Here is a 16,898-nt window from a genome sequence, read left to right on the forward strand (position 1 = left end):
GCTACAGTATACGGCCCTGGATTATTCATAGGTGTGGTTTGGGCGTTACATTAACGCATTAACCAATCAGCATCCCTGCTGCCATTGCCTTTGAGAACAAGGTTGCGCTTTTCACAAGACACGTACATTGCAATAATTTGTACGTTTAAGTGGCGAGATCAAAAGACCACAGAATGCTTTCCTTGCATCCTTGTGCCCGAAGTGAAAGCAGCGGGAGCGGGAGGACTCGGATCAGCATTAATGTGATATAATGATGTTGGGAGATGCGGGTGAAACAAAAGCTCCTCTGCTCAGCGAAACATCCCCCTGAAAGGAGATATGTCCAAACTCTACTCCTGATGAAGGCTCTGCGAGCCCAAGCCGTCTACCTGCAGGGTGCCTCGTCTACCTACTCAGATGCTTTCCGAGGAAAGGAACTTGTACTCTGGTTGCTAGACAGTAGTGTTGCAACTACAGGTTACAGAGCATTGAGAGAGCAACTGCTTTGCTCTCTCAAGGGGCTCTCGGTCCACCTTGAAGTCCATTTAAGCTCCAGCTTCTTTAATTATTGTATATTAATCCAGTTAATTTACAGAGGTCTTCCTTCATGCAACGATTCCAATACTGTAGATATCTTTGTCGTGAACGTATTTTTTTCTTCCCCAAAATACTTGTAAAAGTGCAGCAGCACATACATGATAAAAAGCAAGACTGTCCAGTGCTGTAGAATATTAACCCAGCAAGAGGCATTTCTTAATTACACGCATGCACACGCACACCATTTGGACTTCAACATGCAATAACCAGTAATAATAATGTTAATCATCATTACGCCCATGCAATATCTGCAAAAAAAACAACACAGAGTACTGGTCCCTCCCTCACCACTGCAACTACAGAAAGATCCCCAGACACACACGTGCAAGCACACATGTCTGCATGCATACATACATACTGCACACATGCACGTGCACACAGTTATATGACCCTGCCTCCCTCCATATTTTGTTCATTATTTAAGGTGATGAGCGTTGTGGCAGGGGCCAAATCTAATCAAAAACCAGGAGTAGCAAATTAATTACTAATTAGAAAGCTGCTGTTGATAGCATGGCTTCTCTTGATGAGAGCCAACTGTCCTTTCTGTGGTTAATATCACGCCTGTAATTAAGTGAGGAGTCAAAGATCCCATTGAATCGGGTAGTTAATCAGGTGGTAGGTAATATGGGTAATATTAAACATGCACCACCAAGGGGCTCTGCAATCAAATAATGTTTGCACATTAATGGCAGTGTAGACTGGACCAATATAGATAGAGTTGGGGAATGTATAAAGAAAAATCTACAATAATTGATTGTGCCTTATTAAAGGGATCGTGACATTTTGTTTTTGTAATTTAGCTGTTTAGGGCGAGGTCACTTCTCGCCCTCAGGGTGTCTTACTGGTAGTGTGCACTATTGGGCCATTTGTATTGACTTATATTTTGGTCTTTGTGTCTTGTGTCTTGGTATTTTGGTGATGTGAGGAAAAATGTAAAACACATCGATCAATGCTTGAGCCATTGAAACATACAATACAAAATAATTGATTGTGCCTTATTAAAGGGATCGTGACATTTTGTTTTTGTAATTTATTTTAGGTTTTCTGCACTCAATTGCACCCAAAAAACTTTTGACATTCAGTAGATTCTGTGGTCTGGTTAAATTTTCCTATGTGGACTGTGATGAGAGTCCACAAATCCCATATATGACGTAACAATTTGCCAGCAGATGTTTTCATTGCAGCTCAAAAGGCCTCAGAACACACAGAGAAAACCCCAGACTACAGAAAATCCACGGAATGTTCAAAGTACAGGTTGTGTGGGTGTAATTGAGGTCATAAAACCTAAAATAAAAAAATAAATTAAAATGAATGTCATGAAACATTTAAGCTGTACAGTGTTCACATACACTAATGTTGTTGTACTCTACGTCTGTGTGGACACCATAGCCATATTTAGGAATTTTGCATAGACATTGCTTGTATTATTCATGATAAACACCTACTTTAATTATCACTGGCCAGTACTGTAGTACTTTTGCTGAAGTGACAGTCTTCCATCGCCAAATTTAACTCACAGAATTGACGTCGAGTCTGGCCAGTGATAAAGTAGTGATAATGATCGAGGTGACATGAGTGCTGGTCATGTAATGAGAACAATGAGCTGTGACTTGGTGGAATGCACATGTCATGTAATGAGAACATGGGCTGATTTGGTGGAATGTACATGGAAGTGGTGTGGGCCCAGCCGGACAGCTCGCTCGCGTCACAAAACAGGTTTTACCAAATCAGCCATTCGACACGTTTGATTTATACTAGGGGTGGCGTACCAATAAACAACCCCATTTACACGCTCACGACTCGCCACACTGCAATGCGTCGAGAGCTTGTAAATAGGCCAAATTAGGCACAAGACTGGCACGCAACCAGTAAAATGTCCCTTTGTGTGTCGTTTATGACATACCTACTTCCAATCAAAGATATTCTGTCAAATTAGGACAAGAAGGCCTTCAGAAGTATCAATAATATATGGATTAGCACCACACCACCATCTCCATGTGCATCCATGTGCAATTGCACATTCATTTAATTTAGCCTCCAGTCAGAGTGCTAATTTAGCCACTGGCTTCCTTCGTGAGAGCAAATTTATCACGCTACGTGAGCTCCTGATGCACATGGACATCGCTACTGCCTTCACTAAGCTACTGTATGGGAAGTGTCAACAGGTTTGTGGGTCATTACACGAACACTGTTGAATACATGGCTCTGTTTGGCCAGCTGAGAATAGGACATGATAACTAGACGGAACAGCCGATCATGAAGCTTGCAGTTATGCCCTGTGCAAACACATCTAAATCATCCTCCTACTATAATCCTACTGTTATACGCAGGGCCGTGCAGAGAGCACATGTGTGGGCGCGCTATGCGTGCCGATTTTTGGGGGTGGTCTTTTTGTGGGGTCCGTCCCTTGTGCCATTTCATGTCATTGGACAGTAAAATAAGCAATACGTTCTCATTAGTCTGAAACTAAAACTGACTGATGGCAGCCAGCACATTAAAAGTATAATTCATTATGATAGTGGAATTATCATTACTTGTCAAATGTTTGTCTTGAAGGGCACTTATTGGCCCCCCACATAAGCCCTTATTTGCTCCCCACACAAGCCCTTATTGGCCCTCCACACAAGCCCTTATTGCCCCCCCACATAAGCCCTTATTGGCCCCCCACACAAGCCCTTATTGGCCCCCCACACAAGCCCTTATTGGCCCCCACATAAGCCCTTATTGCCCCTCCACACAAGCCCTTATTGGCCACACATCCCCCCCCACATGCCCTTATGTGGCCAAAAAACTAAACTTTTAGGGGAAGGGCACTTTGAGGAAAAGGGCAGGGGCTCAAGCCCCCCTAGCCCCTCACCCCCCCTCTGCACGTGCCTGGTTATACGACCTACGAAGCTACTATGCTACTCTTAGGAAAAAAGAAAAGAAAACCGTTATTCTGTCTTTCTGTCCTAGTCTGTAGTTATGCATTTTTCTCCTCCAGTGGTTTAGTCAATCGATCTAAAATTGCACATGGGCATTGACCATTGGCATATGCAGAAACTCATGTAGCAGATTTGTCACTTTTCCCAAATGCAAGGTGTTTATTAGCATCTCAGGAGAAGGCTATGGGATATGTACAGTAGTCACAGTCACTTGTCTGCACATACTGTAGTCGGGGCGCCTCACGCATCCCAGGGTATGGACTAGTATAGTTGGATTATCCATTTGAAAGGCATGATCAAAAGCTAAGCATCGAGAGGAAAGTGGCTCGGGGCAACCTTTGGTGTCACTAGGCCTCCATTCCCCTGTGGCGGCTGCTTCTATAATGCATGTGAATTCAGCGTCAGGATCTATTATTTATAGTTCATTAATAATGATCACAAAGAAAATGTCACAACTCCCTGCCTACTGAATGTAATTAGGTGTCAGTTTTGTTAATCCATGGCGGCCAGGCCTGATAAGAGCTTAACATACTGATCAGTACAGTACTGCATGCTTGCATGAGTGCGTGTGTGTGTGCGTGCGTGCGTGTGTGCGTGCGTGCGTGCGTGCGTGGGGAAGGGGTGTTCTATAGAAGGAAAATGAGCTTTGTCAGTAAGATGTAGACTGTAGAGAGAAGAAATGATGGAAGAAGGAAGAAGAACGCCCACTTTAATGCAGAGCGGTCGCTCAATGGTATCATGTGTGGCATGATCAAACGCGATAAGTCGAGAGTGAGTCTGGTGACCCATACAACCTCGGAAGTGCGTTGTTTCCTTGCACAAAGACTTACAGAGAAGGCCCCACTCCTCTGCTGAACAGCAGGACGAGGGATTGCGTTTATCTCCTACCGTCTATGGCTGACTTTATTAAAGTCTAGCAGAATGGATGACTGACATGTGGCTAGTGCCTGCCTGCGGGCAATGCTTTTCTGGGGGGAGTTTAAAGGGATCAGCGGAGTCAGGGGCCCTAAAATCGTCTGCGTGAACATTCCGGATCCCTGGCCAAACGCCAGGCATCATTTCGTTGAAATGTCCACAGGGGCAGCCAGAGCGAAAAGCCATATATTTTTCCCTTCGTTTTCCCATTCCGTTTGTTAAAAGAGACTCATGAATAAATTGCATTTGCCTTTTATCAACAGCCTTTCACTTGCACTATTTGGGACGCGATTATCCATTTATGTGCCTGGCCGAGCGCTAAAGAGATTATGGTTAACAGTTAATTGATGCTGACTGCCAAACTGCTCAGCCTCGTTTCAGCTGAAACATGTAATGTGTCTGGTCAAGTAGACCATTCACACACATGTTTGGAGGAAGCAAATCATTCAACCTGACTGGTAGAAGAACCACGCTAGCTCAGGTCAAGTGACACATGCTCTTCTGTATCCGTCTCCATGTGATGCAATGTTGTGGAATTGTTCACTTATACCCACTTAGGTAAAATAGCCAATCTACGAGCTAACAAAGCATCTCAACAACACTCCATTCATTGTCAATGGGAATTTAATGTTTGTGTAAGACAAAAATAGACCATAAGCCGATTTGCTCAGACACTATGACGTAATATTCTCGTAACATTCATTGTCAATAGGAATTTAATGTTTGTGTAGGATGAATATACACTAATAGATGAATATAGGAGGGGCTATAGCGCCCCTCAAAAATTATAATAAGGAGTTATGTTGTCTATCTTGTTATCCTTGCTCTCCTAAACGTACAGTATGATGACAAACGACACAAGATTCTGCAGTGGTTGTTAAAAGAAGATGATCATCAGGAGCTGTGTGGTGTATAGTGAATATATGAAGGACAACTTTATGGGGAGCATTAACACCTCGGAGAAGCACCACATAAATCACTCACACAAACTCCTTTACAATCCACACAGCACAATGCAGTTGAGTGTAAAATGATGTGTACATGTGGCTACCGCATGAAAGCTTTTCATGTCAAGGACCCCCAAAATGACACTCATTCGCCTGCGGACCCCCCATTTGAAAATATATGCAGAGAACCCCATAAGAGAAGATTTTGCAGTGATTTTCAACCATTTTCATTTCCAGGACCCCCAGTTTCATATGCAACAGGGTACGGACCACGATTTAATGACATTAAAGACCCCAATTTATATTATAAAATCAATGTTAATATAACTCTGAGAGTGTACAAATGACACAAGCTACTTACAATGGGGGGGGGGGTGATAGAGTGTCACTGTGTGACTGTGGTGACTACATGCAGTAAGACCAGATAAACCCCACGCTGATAGATGTGGTGATAGCATGAAGGACCTTCTGGGGAGACTCCAGGTCGTCCTCTTTTAAAGGCTTGAACGAGAGCTGCAAAAATCGATAGCTTGAAGGCTCAAGGTTGACATTGTGATCCCTGTAGAGAAATTCTGATCAAGTGCATTCACCACTTTCAACTTGGCATCCCATAGGCCTATAGACAGCCAGGACAGTTCGGTCCCTTATTTTGTTTTGTTTTTATGTACATGTACTTACGGTGCAGAATGCTGGAAAACAACAGAAAACGACATCCATAAACTATCAACTTTCCACACATCATGCCTGCGAAAGATCCTACACATATTCTGGCCCAAGACCATCTCAAACAAAAACCTCCTCAACATCACCCAACAAGACAACATGCACAGTATAGTCAATAAACGCAGGTGGACCTGGATTGGACATGTGCTCAGAATGGACATCAACGCAATACCAAGAGTCGCACTACACTGGACCCCAGAAGGAAAGAGAAAGAAAGGCAGGCCCAAAATTACATGGCGTAGGACGATCGAGAAGGAGCTCCAGCAACAACATCAGAGCTGGGGGACCATAGAGAAGATGGCCAAAGACAGATGCAAGTGGAGGAACTTTGTTGCTGCCCTATGCGCCAGCCGGCGTAATGGGGATAAGTAAGTAACATGTACTTAATGTAAAATGTAACACTGCCCATGTGGAGATTTCAGTGCAGCCCAGAATTTGCGAGCAAAGCGTTTGGCACACCAGGACAAGGAGACAGTGATATTGACTGTTTGTAGGTGCAGGGAGGCTCAGTAAAGGAGCATCAGTTCCTATAAATGTGAGTGAGTGAGTGAGTGAGTGAGTGAGTGAGTGAGTGAGTGAGTGAGTGAGTGAGTGAGTGAGTGTGTGTGTGTGTGTGTGTGTGTGTGTGTGTGTGTGTGTGTGTGTGTGTGTGTGTGTGTGTGTGTGTGTGTGTGTGTGTGTGTGTGTGTGTGTGTGTGTGTGTGTGTGTGTGTGTGTGTGTGTGTGTGTGTTGATTAAATCTCTAACCCCTTATTATATTATTCACTCAAGAGCACTTAATCGCTTTCATGTGGGCGTGTGTCATTGTCTGATCATGATTATTACCACATTTTAGGCTCTCTCTCTCTCTCTCTCTGTGATTGATTTGTAATAGTCGAGCTCTGTGATGGAGCACGCCACTAATGGCCACTGCATGAGGAGCGGCGGTGATGAAGGGACACGATAAAGGACACTTTGCACAGTGACACCGCCACAATCCACCCCAATAATTTGTCCTCTGGCTTCAACTTCCGTGGGGTTGTATAAGGCCAATTTCAATGAATCGCGCTGTCCCCACCTATAATTTGGCCCGAAAAAACACCTATCAGGAGACCAAAAGGGGAGATAAATGTATCTTTCCCATCTCTTTTGTCTATAATTATATGTATAGTGTTTGTATTTGTTGATGTGTGTTTTTGTGTTCATTTTGCATGCTTTGTTGATTAATTGAATACATAGGACCACAAGTTAAAGTCCCCAGGACCTTTTTGTGTTACTGTACCTCGTGTTGTTTTCATTTCTGACTTATAAAGTTTTCAATCAATCAATCAATCAATCAATCAATCAATCAATCAATCAAACCTGCAGGATTGTAAACATCCTGGTGTACAGTAATGTGACTATTAGTGCCCCGAGAATGAACACTTGGCTTTAATGTTGTCGTCCTCTCTCTTATTATAGGCACTGTATCAAGCTACTTTATTGATCTCAGATGGGGCTCGCTCTCTCTCTCTCTCTCTCTCTCTCTCTCTCTCTCTCTCTCTCTCTCTCTCTCTCTCTCTCTCTCTCTCTCTCTCTCTCTCTCTCTCTCTCTCTCTCTCTCTCTCGCCACCACTGCAAAGGAGTTAGGATGTTTTATAAACCGTGGCTAATGATTTCGAAATTAACTGGACAGCCATTTAACGTCAGGAAATATTATGGTTGGGCATTTAGCTGCTTGCAGACCAGTCGATGCCAGTGATTATCCTGTGGGTTGGCCGTATGGGACTAACTATGATCAAATATTTAAGCTGGGGTACAGACGAGGCAATGTATTGAACCAATGCAAAGTGTTAACAAGATGTTGTGACTAAATAATAACTACATTGGATCCATTGGAACCTTTTTTCCATTTCCTGAAAAGTAACAGTTTCGGACATACAAGGTTTACACACGACAGAACGATATGATCTATCTATATGCCTCAAATGCCATTGTCCTACGTTTCATTCACCCATATGTAAATTGGCATTAGCACATGCAATCCTCCCACTGTGCATCTTCATTAATCTAGCTATATGTGGTCTGTGCACTGATAAACCTCAGTGATACCACATTTATCAATTACGGCTTGAAAGTAATTGCCTTGACTTTTGTTTGCACAGCATTTATTTTATTAATTTAAAACACAGTCACAATGGCTCATGTTTAATCTTAGCACGGTGTGTAACCAATATTCAAAGCACCGCACGCACTCGGTTCCTGTCATCCCATAGCCATGGTAAAAAGACAATTCCAAGACAGCCATGCTTAGCTTTTTTCCCCACACCATTGATATAATACTTCCCTGAATCTGTCACAGCACAATCCATTTTTAGTTGTACATGAAACAGTTTGACACCTTCTGAAGAATATTATGCCACTCTACAATGGAAAAGGCAAGAAGTGGGTATTTCTCATGGATCTAAGAGTAGCTTTAGCTCATATAATTACAGAACTGGAAAATACTTCCAGCGTGTCAGCTGTCAGCATGATTCCACTTATTATGGTTTATTTCAAAACTCACAGTTCAAAGTTCCTTAACCTATTATTATTAATATTATTTATGAATATTATTTTACTATTATTCTAAAAGATTTTTTGTTTTGCTTGGATTCATGTTGTCATCCTCGTCAACATGCAATGTGACAGGAAAGACTGTCGCGTCAAACATCTTGACATGTTGTCAGATGCCAATGTTGCCAGTGACAACTCAGGGTTGTCACTGTATACAACCTGAGGGTGAGAATGCATTGTAAAGACATCACACCTGAGGGTTTCCCATTATTATTTAAGACAACCTTCTGTTGTTGTTGGACACTGAGCAGCGCCATTGGCAGTTATGTGCATTGCACACGGGCTCCTCAACCACTGTTCACATTCACCTACGACCAAACAACTCAGCATAGTGTTGTTCATAGAATGTCAAAAGCACCCTGTCATTGCTGTGATGTGTGATTGACACGGAGACACCACACACTGCGTTAGGAGGCTGCCACGTGTCCTTGTTTGGTGCATTCTGGACAAGGCCTGCATGTTCCCTTGAAAAGCATATGCCTCTCTCAGTCACTCACAACTGTCATTTCCCACCGAAATGCATCGGCTCCCTACAGAACGATGTCATCAGGGATTATGGGACACCTCAGGAGGATTAAAACAGGTACTTGACAGGCCGCGGGTCGCTTATTCGCTCGTTCCCTCAGGAGTTGCTCTGCAGAGCCATGCATATAGATCCCTATATGTGGGTGACTGCCAACAAAAAGTCTCACCTTGTGGTGAAACCAGTTACAGTGTTTTGACCTTGTGGATTGCTCAGCACACGGCTTGTCCACTCAATCACTCACTCACGCACGCACGCACGCACGCACACACGCATACAGTAACTGAAATCCACCTGCTTTTTGTTGCGTTTAGCACAAACTGGTACACATTGCAATCTCTCATAAAAGGCTATTTTCAGTAACAATGCAGGAAATATATACGAGAGTGATAGCAATACTAGTAGGGGGAGAAAACACTACTGCTACTTGCTAATGTCCGGTCATTTTTTAAATATATATTATTTTATTAAGCAAGGAGAATACACAATGTAAAAGCAGAAAGGATGAATATGTGTCTCTCTCCCCTGTCTAGTCCAATTAAAACGGTCATTCTGTCTGTTGGCCACTTTAGGCCCAGACCAGAGACCAAACCACATAATTAAATGTTTCTCATGCTAACCATCGGGAGACCCCCAATGTACTTAAATGTCTGTGTCAAGTCAATTCCCCAATAATATGCGCATCGGTTTAGTCTCCGCAGTTGCTCCTTATCATCATCCAGGATTAGCCTGCACGTATTTACTCGGACTCTATTTTTGTATTTAATTTTTTTATCGCTAAACCACACACGCGCGCGCACATGCACACCGCGGCCAACCCAGCGTACATCAATATTATCATAAGAGGCCAATGCTATAGAGCTAACCAAACAAACCAGGCAGCTTAGTCAGCCTGCCTGGCCAGCCAACCAGTCAGGGACATTAAAAGGGGAAAGGTTGTATTTAAATGGTACTTACAATCCATGAGAGTAATTACTTCTTCATGCAATTAGTGCACTGATAAACTGCCATTGTTGAGGGGAAGGTACCTGCTGTATCTATTCCCTAAGTAATGCTCTTGTACCACTTAAGCTACAACAATGCCACGGAAAATGCTGAGAGTCTGTTTTCTGTCTGCACCTTGGGACGCTACGGTTTGCTTATACTGTGCGGCTAATAACCACGAACGAAACAATGTTTCATCAACAAATAACACCTTTCTGTCCCCTGTGTCGGCGAGGGCATTTCTCGATGAAAATGTTTATTTTGTGTTATATACAATAAAGAGACAGTGGAGGTATAAACTGTAAAGGTAATATTCAGAGGATATTGGATTCAGCTCGTTGCCTCTCTCTCTCTCTCTCTCTCTCTCTCTCTCTCTCTCTCTCTCTCTCTCTCTCTCTCTCTCTCTCTCTCTCTCTCTCTCTCTCTCTCTCTCTCTCTCTCTACTCCCTGTCATCACACCCGTCTGCCTCTTCCCCTTTGTTATTTTTTCTCCACTTCAATGTGTGAATGTTGAAAATACAGAAATACAGACATATCGTCGCTGTCATGTGGAAACCTTGTATGTCCACAACTATGACTTTCCAGGAAATGATAAAACAAAGAAAAATCAAACGCCAATGTAGTTAGCTTAGTCACAAGCTCTAGTTAATGCTTTTGTTTGGTTAAATATTTATACACCCCTCAAGCAGACCAATTTTGGCCTTGCCATAGGCAAAAATGTTTATTTTTACATCTACAAACTTGTATATTGCCTTTTTTATGCTATGTCTGCACGACACTGCATTCATACATGAAAAACGTCAGTATGTGTTGATAACCACCTCTCTCTCTCTCTCTCTCTCTCTCTCTCTCTCTCTCTCTCTCGCTCTGAGTGTAGTTGAGGGGATTAGCCTGTGCCTGAGTGCTAGAATAATGATCACTGCAGAGAGAACACATTTTCACATTTCAAGAGATAAGGGCAGGCAATCTGCAAGCAGGAGACTTAACCATGGTCCCAGTGGCTTTATTATACAGCTGAGAAAAGTCACTGCCAACCACCACTAACACCAACACCTCACAAACGTGCTGGCTTATGCATAACTTTAAAGCTATGTTTGACTTTGGTAGAATATTGGGTTGTGTAGCTACCTGTGCATGATATGAGGTCAGATAATGTCAATCATTTGGCCTCTGTGCAGAATACGCTTATTTGGCATTGAGGGCAGAGATTTGTCGTAATTTTCCATGGGCGAAAGCCACATGTTCCCTACCAATGGGGCACGATTTTAAAGGGAAATACATAGGCTTTCAAAAGGTATAAGTATTGGCAAGAAGCATTGTTGCAACAAGGAAATAATCTACCAAATACATTGCTGAACATGTTTATTTGTGTGTGTGTGTGTGTGTGTGTGTGTGTGTGTGTGTGTGTGTGTGTGTGTGTGTGTGTGTGTGTGTGTGTGTGTGTGTGTGTGTGTGTGTGTGTGTGTGCGTGTGTGCGTGCGTGCGTGCGTGCGTGCGTGCGTGCGTGCGTGCGTGCGTGCGTGCGTGCGTGCGTGCGTGTGCGCGTGTGCGCTGGCAGAAACTGCTTTTGTTGTTAAAACTCATTTATCTGTTATCTAATGTTCTTCCGTCAAGAGGTGAATCAATCATAAACATGCCTCCGTTGCTATTTTCTCTCATATTACATGTGGAGCTGTACGGATATGTTTTCATTTGTGTCACGGCTTGTGTAAAAAAAGTGCATGGACACAGTTAACCGTCTTCACCTTCATTCCGCCTCGAGGAACATCAATCATTCTAAAATGGCCATTGTCACTGGGGTGATGTATCACCGATCAAGAGGCTATAAAGATAAAGGTCCCACATGGCCTATACCGTCTGATTTTAAATGATCATTTTGAGGTATTTCTTCTTCACTGGAGAGACAGAAGTCGAAAAGTGACGCAGGTCATGCATACAGTACAGTATGTTTGTAAGAATATGGTCTGCATCATAACTGAGTGAAACCATCTCATATTTCACCTCAAGGTTCTTTTGACTCATAGGAAGACGATAATGATGGTTTTTATTGTGTCAATGTCAGGTTTTGTATGAGGTTTAATGATTGCTGTGTACGGTTTTATTACGTTACTTTTATGTTGGCTGGTGTTGGTGGTTTGATGCATTGCAGAATTATCTGTGCTATTATACTTTGTATCCTGCCTGAGTTTATGGGAACCCCTCGAAAAAGAGATGCTGTATCTCAAGGGGCTGAGTCTCAATAAGTTATGAAATTCTGCCTTGACATTTTATTTGGATTATTATTATTTTTTATAATGAAACCTGAATCCTGAAATCTGAACTTTACCAGGCAGTAGCCTATTGGTACAAGCGGGGTATTTTATTCCACATTGGAACATAACCCAGTCCTGCAATAGTGTGGCATAGACATATTGAGGAAGGGGAAAATATGTTTTTGTCTATTATGAGAGGACATTTCACATTTTAATGAAAACTGAATCCTCCACTACTGAAACATGGATTTCTACACCAGTAGATACAGAACATGACATAGTAGGTCTCTTGGTCGAGGGTGATAATGTTAAATATTTAATGATCACCAGTGTTTCACCACAAGATTCAGAAGTTTGACACTGGTACTGGTCCAGAGGCTGCCAAATAGCACTATGGCGCTATGGAAGAATCCCCAACACTCCAAAACAAGATGTCAAGCAGGAGGAAGAAGTGTGGTAATATGCAGGATAAACTAATTGTGACCGTTGGACCGTTTCTGATCGAGGTTGTTGGGAGACCAGGTTTCTTTTTTTGAGTGGTGCAACCACTCCAAGGAACAGCAATGTCCGTGTTAACCTATGTGACTATGTGTGTGACTATGTTACTATGAGTACCAGTAGGGGCAAAAGTGGCGCTGTTGTGCCAGAAACAGAGAGAGAGATAGTGCTGCACTGTTGCCTGCTAATGAGAGAGAGAGAGAGAGAGAGAGAGGGGGGAGTAGGGGGAGAGGGGAGTTGCACCACTCTTTTTTTTTTTTGCAATGACTAAAAACTTCTCCACAGTCTCTTGTTACCTCCCCATTTCCAACAAACTAGAATGAATAGCTATCTCCTGAACCCAAATGCAGAGACTGAATTCCATGTTTATTATTCTCATATCCAATACCTTCTCGACTTCCTTGGCCTTATTCCAAGGATGCGGCGCAGTACACACTATCTGTAGAAGCAGCTCACAAAACTTGGGAATGTCTCTGCTGACAGGATATTTTGTTAGTGCCTATATGTGGAACTCGCACAAAACACTGTGCTGAGTAGTTATTGGCTGAATGCATCAGTTTACCGCCCTAAAACAAAACCCTGTAGTCTAACTGTGAAGAAGCCTCACAAATCGTAATTTGGTGTTCAGTGGTGAAGCCGCACTATACAGGACAAATCTAGAAACAAACTCACTGCGTATGGGCATGTTTAATAGTGTGGCGATGGTCTTTGTCTACATTGGCCAAATATGGATATAGCAATGCATATAAATATGCCACCTATAGACCAGACCAGCAACCAAAGCTACCCCTCTTTTTGGGGATGTCATCGCCATTGTAAGCATATGGAATGTGGGCTACCGTAAATGAGCTTATATCATTTGATGATCTACTGTAAGCCATATGCATAGACAACTTTAAGTTGAAGAAAAAACTACTGGAATTACTAATTCCTAGACAATGGAGGGAAAAAAGAAAGAAGGGAAAAAGGCAGGCCTCCTGTGATCAAAAGATTTTCAAACTGTCTCAGAAAGCTAGTATCACTGATAGCTCACAAACTCCCTCTCCATGCCAGTCTTGTATAATAATTGTCCTTGACCCAGACAACAAACTTTGGCTATGCTGCTTAGTGGTGCAGAATGTAAACAGTGACTAAAGAATAACAAGCTCTGAACACTCTCTGTACTGTATGCCTCTGGGTATGATTGTCAGAGCATGAAAACCATAACCACTTGAACCATAGCATCCTTATTCTGAGGGGGACATTCGCCAAACAATAGCTGATCTATCACAAGTTACAACAGGCTGTTATCTTGTAGATAGGCTATTTTCAGTAAAGACATTTGGTGTACATGTGAAGAAAGAGCAGACCAAGTACTACAGAGCCGACCCTAGTCAAATAACTACATTAGTACATGAGTAAAAATAGTTCCAATTGGTTGCTTACGGAGGTCTTTGGAATTAAAATGTTTGAGAACCACAGAGGCTTTGAGTGGATGTTGGAATAAACTAAACCAGCACTCACCTTCCCCACATACTGTGCCTCCGGTCCCAAGTGCTCTTCTAAAACAAAGAACTGGTTCCAGATCCAGCCTCGCTTGGGCCTGTGGTGCACCTCCGTCTGGCCGTTGGCCAGCCTGGTCAGATTCCTGGAGAGCAACTTGGTCTGATTCCGGGAGATCAACTTGGCCGAGGCGGCGTGGTGGCTCACCCCGTAGCACCTCTGGAGGAAGCAGAGGCACACCAGGAAGGGGCAGAGACAGGAGACGGTGGGTATCCTCATGGCGGCAGACCTTGAGTGCTCCTGTACGTTTTCTCACACGGCGTGGGCGAGTATAGTCAAGGTCCTCCTACGACCGCCGCCACCACCGCTGCTGCTACCACCTCCGCCGCGAGTGGCCTCCGCTAGCCACCCCCGCAGCTTCCGAGTGGCGAGGCAGGCTGTGTAATCCAAGCCGAGCAAAGCCGGTGGTCCGGGGGGTATAGATCCGCTAAGTGTCACGGTCGGCAGCCATCATTTCTTTTGGGGGGGTGGGGTGGGGTGGGGGGAGTGAAGTCGAGGTTTCTCATTTACATTGTGGAATATTCCCACGCTGTGAGAGAACAGCGACGATTTGGAAATTCAGCTCCAGGGATGCTTTTTTTCTTTTTTACCAAATACAGGAGTGAATCCCATCGGCCATTTTGTATGTCCTGGACAAGAGAGAGAAGGAAGAGAAGAAACAGAAGTGTTAGTGCAAAAATACACTCTTTTTCTTTTTTCTTTAATCCACTAAGGACAGTGGTTTTCTTTACTGTCACATTCTAGGAAATGTATTCCGGTGCCGTACACTGAAAATAGCTACAAGATCTACACAGGCTCACAACAGTGAGCTATTTTACATTATTCAAACACAGTTTGGATTCAATAATTTACTTTTCTTTAATCCCTGGGCAGCCCATTACTTGGTAAATTACATTGCTAAATGAGGTCACAGACATGTACAGTATCAGAATAGTGCATGACCACCGTGGTGAAATTCTGGGTTCTTTTGTTTGGAGAAAAAAAAGAAACGGCTTCTTATTTCCCTAGTACTTCTTCGTTGCATTGCCAGGACCTGCTGCAAAGGATTAATTTGTGTCTGAGCAAGTTTAATAATAAAAGTGTCAGTAAGAAATACATGCACTATGATAAGAACAGACATTTAGCCAATCAAACGTTGGGCAGAGGGTGATTTTAAAAGGCACTGAAATGGAATGGAAATGGAAAGGGATTCTGCTTCATAGAACTTTTTCTAAATCTAAATTGCATATTGAAAGACGTTTCTTGTTGCTTAGCATTTACTCAAAGTGCTGCAGGACCTACAGTATTAACCCATTTAGGCCTGACCTCAAAATTTAAAAAAAATCTTCTAAATCCTCCAGTTTTCTGAAATAAATATTTTCACGATTTTTCAAAAATAGCAGACCTACAAGCTCGTAGCGCGCCACTCGGTGGCGCGCTATGAGCTTGTAGATCTGCTATTTTTCAATAACTAAATTACAACATAATGCTTAAAACACCAAAAGGGGTTCCCGCCCAAAATGGGTTAATCCCTTTGCAATAATATGTGAAACTGGATCTATGTTTCCTTTGGAAAGTCATTCATGAATATGTTTAGAAGCCTTGACTAATCCCCATTTTTCGGATATCTCAACACGTGAATTATGCAGCTCAACTAGAGTTGTGGGTGATGTTTGGTGAAGTGGGGAAGGGTTGTATTGGTAACAGAGTGCTGAGCACAGCCACTCACAGCCAGGTGAGGCAAAGGCTGTTCCACATCAGATTAATGGGGGTAAATGCTAAAGCAATGAGCCAAACATTTGTAATCTGGGGCAAGACCCTCATCTCATCTGCATACCGAATAGGCAACATGAAAGCTGTGCTTAAACGTGTTTCCCCATACAGTGATTTATGAAACGCCCATTAATATAGAGATCTATTACGTTTTAAGTGTTTTCTTATGACTTCCTTTCAGAGTGGCAATGTATCAACAAACCTATAATACCATTTTAGAACATTGAGGCAAACAGTTACACAATGGTGTGATTCGAGAATACACAGGCAGGTCACACAAATATACAGGCGAATATGATGAATGAGGCCACATGGAAAATGCCTCATCGCTAGCATAGCTCTTGATTAAATAAAATTCACACCTTTGAAGTGAAGGGCGCTAATATATTAAAGTCATGTTGCTATATGATTAGGTGATGTAATGGTGTTATAAAACAAACACAGACAGACCAAACATTAAACTCTGTCCATTGTCAATGGCGTTTTTAATGTTTGTTTAGTTATTCTTGTTTTAGTTTTAGTTAACCATCATTGCTGGTAGCCTTGTTTGTCCAAAACTAAAATGTATAACCTGGCATCGCTGTTTTTGGACGTTCATTCATCATTAGGCAAGATCACAATGAGATGCAATATATCGCCTGTGAGTTATGTAGATTACTATTTTAGCTACTTTTGCAACACCACTGCC

The 16,898-nt window shown here is 42.8% G+C and overlaps 1 protein-coding gene across 1 annotated transcript in view; it reads right to left on the reverse strand.

Moving 5' to 3' along the window:
- Positions 1 to 14,677, reverse strand: part of LOC306912890 (cadherin-18) — a gene marked incomplete at both ends in the record, with an annotated part of 114,942 nt that extends 100,265 nt beyond the window's left edge. The window contains one exon of the mRNA XM_079489344.1: positions 14,420 to 14,677. Within this exon, the coding sequence (XP_079345470.1) occupies positions 14,420 to 14,677 (258 nt within the window). The remainder of the gene's footprint in view (positions 1 to 14,419) is intronic.
- Positions 14,678 to 16,898: the final 2,221 nt, after the last annotated feature.

This window comes from Electrona antarctica (genome assembly GCF_951216825.1).
Source record: "Electrona antarctica genome assembly, chromosome: 20".
Classification (NCBI taxonomy): Eukaryota; Metazoa; Chordata; class Actinopteri; order Myctophiformes; family Myctophidae; genus Electrona; species Electrona antarctica.